General features: G+C 44.0%; 2 protein-coding genes across 2 annotated transcripts in view; one reads left to right on the top strand and one right to left on the bottom strand.

Annotated features, from left to right (window-relative positions):
• Positions 1 to 2,123, top strand: part of SARC_03401 (hypothetical protein) — a 7,516-nt gene extending 5,393 nt beyond the window's left edge. The window contains exons 5-7 of the mRNA XM_014302812.1: positions 165 to 289; positions 806 to 866; positions 1,875 to 2,123. Of these exons, the coding sequence (XP_014158287.1) occupies positions 165 to 289; positions 806 to 866; positions 1,875 to 2,078 (390 nt within the window). The 3' untranslated portion in view covers positions 2,079 to 2,123. The remainder of the gene's footprint in view (positions 1 to 164; positions 290 to 805; positions 867 to 1,874) is intronic.
• Positions 2,124 to 3,009: 886 nt separating this feature from the next.
• Positions 3,010 to 5,689, bottom strand: part of SARC_03400 (hypothetical protein) — a gene marked incomplete at both ends in the record, with an annotated part of 12,119 nt that continues 9,439 nt past the window's right edge. Inside the window, 5 exons of the mRNA XM_014302811.1 lie at positions 3,010 to 3,219; positions 3,762 to 3,872; positions 4,257 to 4,406; positions 4,884 to 4,958; positions 5,340 to 5,471. Of these exons, the coding sequence (XP_014158286.1) occupies positions 3,010 to 3,219; positions 3,762 to 3,872; positions 4,257 to 4,406; positions 4,884 to 4,958; positions 5,340 to 5,471 (678 nt within the window). The remainder of the gene's footprint in view (positions 3,220 to 3,761; positions 3,873 to 4,256; positions 4,407 to 4,883; positions 4,959 to 5,339; positions 5,472 to 5,689) is intronic.

Here is a 5,689-nt window from a genome sequence, read left to right as displayed (position 1 = left end):
CTTTCTGCGTGTTACCATCTTACTATACACTCACGGGTGTGCTATTTGCTATCAACATATTACCTTATACATACGGATGGTATGATCCTTGTTTTCAAAATCTCATATACACTCAAGAGTGTGCTGTTTGTTAACAACATGTTTCTATATACCTACACTCACAGGGTGTGTCGCCCACAGTTCAGCGTGCGTGTGTGGTGGCTGGGGTGGAGCTCCCGGCATACGATGTGTCGAAGCGATACTTTCTGCACCACAAATACTTCGAGGACTCCTACGGACTGCACTTCATGTGAGTATTTTGGGCCACATGGTCTGTCCCATTCCCTTTTTTATTTTTATTTTTGGGCCATGCTTGTCGAGGGACGCTTATGATTAAGTCTAAGAATCCTAAAAATCCCGAAACTTCGGTACCGTCACTTTTAGACAAACATAATTGCGCATGCATGAACGATTTCCAAACCGAACTGCCTGAATTTGAACTTGTCTGACCTTACTTATTAGCTGCTTCAAAATCAAATCCCGCGTATCAGTTATTGCATATGTTCACAGATGTTCCGAACAGCTATTCTACATTTGATGAAGGAGCTCATGGCAATGGTTAACATATGCAGCAAACGCCCCATACCATACGGAAACTGTACATACATACATACAGAATGAATACGATAGCTTGGATACTGTATATACATACATACAGAATGAATACGATAGCTTGGCAACCGATTGGCCATCCCTGATGGGTTGTGTGGTTTTAAAGTGACTAACTTCCAGCCCTGCTGATTGTCTGGTGTGCATGCACTTACAGGTGTAGTAATATTGCGGGATTGGTGGGTGCCATCGCCTCAAACCCGATAGATGTTGTTAAGGTAGGTGTGTATGGTGTATATACATATGTTTCGGTTGGTGTTAAGGTGTGTGTGAATGGCGTATACACATATATTACGGTTGTTGTTAAGGTAGGTGTGCATGGTGTATATACATATGTTTCGGTTGGTGTTAAGGTGTGTGTGAATGGCGTATACACATATATTATGGTTGTTGTTAAGGTAGGTGTGCATGGTGTATATACATATGTTTTGGTTGGTGCTAAGGTGTGAGTGAACGGCGTATATACATATAGTACGGTTGTTGCTAAGATAGGAATGCTTAGTGTATATACACATGTTGGGCCTATAAGCGAGCATTGCGTGTACGTACAGTTGTTGTCAAGGGGGTGTTCATGGTGTATATACATATGTTGGGTCTGGTACGTATGTGCTTCTAAACACGGAAATTGTGTGTTGTGGCGATGTTGTGGGTTATACTGTCCCATCGGATCCTGTGTGTACTGCCTTTGTGCCGCTTGTTCTGTGTCTGTTTGAAGAGAAGGCTTTATCAGCTAGATGCATTTTGCTTTGGTGGTTGTATATGTATATGACCTAGACAGGCGTGTGTGTATCCTGTAGGCGGCTATGCGAATAGTAAAGGATAGATAAGACATATCAGGTATGTGTACACATACAGGTATTTGAGTACATGTATTAGTTTGGGATTGTCGCCACATGCCAGCTGCATATTAGTTTCATGGTGCGTATGCGCGTCTATGTGTACAGTTGGTGTGTTATTTTTTATCCTTTCATACGCGTTATACATCCCCCACCCGCCGAGGCATATGCAGATACTGACACGTCTTGCGAGCTATAGTGGGTTTTAGGGTTTAGGGTATGTAGGGTTGGCTAGTGGAGTGTATACTGGAGTAATACGCTACTACTACACCACACTCGCTGGAGTCTCCATACTGGCACAACCCCAACCATCTCATCTACACTCGCAGTTCCATCCATGCGCATTATCTTGCATCTCAATCCCGACTCCCCATGCCTATACTCACACAGACACGTCTCATGAGCCAAAGCGCATCGGCGACTGGAGTGTACACTGGAGTGATGGACTGCTTCCGCAAAACTGTCGCGGCTGAGGGCTGGATGGCGTTGTACAAAGGCTTTATACCAAACTACGCACGGCTGGCGCCATGGAATATAGCGTTCTTCATGTCGTATGAGCAGTACGCGCGGTTTGTCGGCTTGTATGAATACTAGTATTAACTTTTATTTCTAAATAAACTTGCTGATTAGATGCACCGGATGGTATTGTATGTAGCCTTAGTTGTGTCGTATGGGTAGTGCACCTGGGCTTAGCACATAGGTCCGGACATGATAGAAGTGCCCTGGTATATTGGAGCTGCTTTTATGTCGAAGGAGCAGACATCCGGTTTGCTGCTTTTTAACGGAGTCAATTAATATTAAATAAATTAGCACTCCTCGTACTGGTCAAAACTGACGAATAACATATCAGATATACCCTCGTACAGTGAGGCCCCCTGTGGTCGTATCAGCAGTATGTCCAGTATGTCGGGTTGAATGGGTGCCTTAAATCCAAGTGCTGCTAGTATTTGTTTTCTCCCTCACTTGCCTGTCCTGCCCTACACCCTGCTTAACCCCCCAAATCAAACTAAAACCATACATAACTTTCAAACCCTATTTGAACGCTACATGACCTCGAAACCCTACTTAAACCGTACATAACCATTAAATCCTACTTAAAAACTGCGCAAGCTCTAAACCTTACCTAAACCTTACTACTTGAAACTACACAAGCTCTACACCCTACATAAGCTCCTACTTGACCCTACATAACTGCTACACCCTTTTTAAACCCTACATAACCTCTAACCCCTCCTTGAAGCACACATAACCTATAAACTCTACTTAAACCCTACATAACCTCTAACCCCTACTTACACCCCACATATTCTAAACCCTACGTAAACCCTATATAACCGCGAAAACCTACTTAAACTCCATGTAACCTCTAAACCCTACCTAAACCCTACTTAACCTCTAACCCATACTTAAACCCTACTTAACCTCTAACCCATACTTAAACCCTACACAAAAATATATCCACTTGTATAAAAAGGAGAGGGGTGGAGGGGCTTATTTTTGAAACTTCTATTTTATTATCGTTAACCTACGTCAACGCAGACGAGCCCGATGTGAGATACCTGCGGACAAACTTGATCAGCACATACACTGCAACCGCGGCTACAGCGACATATAAAGACTTCTGTTTGGATTTGATCTCCTGTACGACCTGTCCTAGTTGGGGTTTTTGGGTTTTTGGGGTTTTTTGGCCTCCACTCACTTGTCCAAAAGGCAGAGGCGGTGGTACGTACGGAGCCTGCGTATGAATATAAGAAGAGAAATGGCTGTTTTTTAAGAATATTGTATCCCATTACTATGAAACTTATTCGAGGTTGAAGGAAAGACATGGATTTGCATACGAAAAGACATGCATGTCCTTTCGAGATATTTCATGTTTAAAGGAAAGAGATGTTCGGCTCTAAGTGTGGAGATGGGGCTCGCAGTAGAAGAGAGGTGAAGACGTACGTAAATGCCTAAGCTACAGCTGAACGTCTCCGAACGGGTTCCAAGCAAACGCGTACAATGCTATCTGAAGCCATTCTTGCACACAAATATACAGTCCCTTTTCTGCATGTTGGCTTTTCACCCCAAATTCGACCCGAAAACTCGAAACAATAGAAACAGAACCGTCCCTCGTGGTGGTTCATTACACTGTAGGTCGTTCGCAATACGGTTTACTCTGTGAGTACATTCCGCACAATCCCTGTATGATCACAATAATGCATCCACCGAAGCCCAAACCCCTTAAAACTCAAAACCTAGAACACGCACACAACCCCGTATCGCCTTGTCCCATACCTTTTCGACGGATTCTTCTAGCACATCGGCCTTCATATAGAATTTGCCAATCTCGGTGATCTGTACCCGGATGTATTTGCCCAGATACTGATCCAATTTTGGTATCAGAATCTGCGAGCAAGTATCCAATCCATGGAACAAAGCGGTAACATTATTTAAGTGTGCTATGGCCGACGTCAACAATACAACCCCTTAAAGCACTCTATTTGGGAATGATGTAATATTTTTATACTGTGAAACTCCTGTTTGGGGCTCTGGTTGTGCATGTCAGTGAACATTACTTAAAGAGATATTCTCTTGGTTTTAAACCGCCACACGCACATGTTCAAAGCTCTGCCTATACACTATCAGTAGCCACACCATAGGAAACCCACATTTAAATCATTAACACTGCACTGTCACTCTCACCTGTTCAAAGCTCTGCCTATACACTATCAGTAGCCACACCATTGGAAACCCACATTTAAATCATTAACACTGCACTGTCACTCGCACCTGTTCAAAGCTCTGGTTATGCGCTACCCAGTAGTTGCCATCACTGGACACATCGGTCACCAACACCATGTACTCGAGACCAATACGTTCAGGAGTGTATATTTGGTATGAGTTGAATAGAATGGTGGCCGCTCGACTCCTCTGTTTGCACTGATTAGGATGGAGATAGGGGTCCAAGTCTTCAGTTAGGGATAGGCCATTAGGGCTTTAGGGCTTTAGGGTTTAGGGTTTAGTGCACTAGTACACTATCAAACTGTTGCGACGCTGATGGAGGTGCTTTGCTTGCACTGATAATAGATAGGCGTGCAAGGGTTTAGTTCTGGATACATTGACAAAGTACTAAGGTGTTCACAGCTGACGGTGGGGCCTTGTTTGCACTCTCGAGCGAATAAGACGTTCAAGGTGTTGACTTGGAACACCGTGTAGGGTATCAAGGTATGCGCTCTTTTAAGCGAATAAGACGTTCAACGTGTTGATTTGGAACACCGATGTATGGTATCAAGGTATGCACTCTTTTAAGTGAATAAGACGTTCAACGTGTTGATTTGGAACACCGTGTATGGTATAAAGGTACTGCTAAGCGGATGAAGATGAATAAAGAGGGGAATAGTAATAGCGGAGACGTACCTCTAGCGTGTTGACCTTCTTCATGTTGGCGGCAGGGGTTCCAGGGCGGGGGTAGAATTTGGAGATGTTCAGCACCTGTGAAGTGTTTTAGGGTTTTAGGGTGAAATGTTTTATGTAGCCATCAGTTGGAGCTGTAGCGGTGTGTGCGCGATACAATAACATATGCCACATATAGAGATGCATAACACCTGTCTCAAGGCATTCATAAACACCCATCAACCGTGTAGTGTCGTGTGTATAATTATTAACATGTGGGTGTGAACGTATGGGTATGTGCACACCAGTGACTTGTAAGGCATTGCGAGCAGTCCAACATCTAAGGCCCACCCGGTTACCGTCAGCCAATCCGTTAAGTGGCGTGTGCATTGGTAACCAGCTCATCCGGCCCCTTCACGCCTAACCCCTGCGCAAATGAGCTTAACCCCCATCTGATAAGAGAAGATAACATGAACGTACCGGGAACTTATACTTCTTTATAAGGTCGAGTGTCTCCTCGAACTCCTCGGCCGTTTCGGTGGGGAAGCCGCAGATGATGTCCGTGGACACGGTCATGTGTGGCACATTGTCAATAAGATACGATGCCAGTTCCTGTGGGAGAGCATAGAACAGAGAGCATATATACATTGGACTGAGTATGTGGGTGATACTATACATTAGACTGACTATGTGGGTGATACTATACATTAGACTGAGTATGTGGGTGATACTATACATTAGACTGAGTATGTGGGTGATATTATACATTAGACTGAGTATGTGGGTGATACTATACATTAGACTGAGTATGTGGGTAATACTATACACAA

This window comes from Sphaeroforma arctica (assembly GCF_001186125.1).
Source record: "Sphaeroforma arctica JP610 unplaced genomic scaffold supercont1.172, whole genome shotgun sequence".
Lineage (NCBI taxonomy): Eukaryota > Ichthyosporea > Ichthyophonida > Sphaeroforma > Sphaeroforma arctica.
The sequence above is the reverse complement of the archived record's forward strand: the minus strand, read 5'-3'. Positions and strand labels throughout refer to the sequence as shown.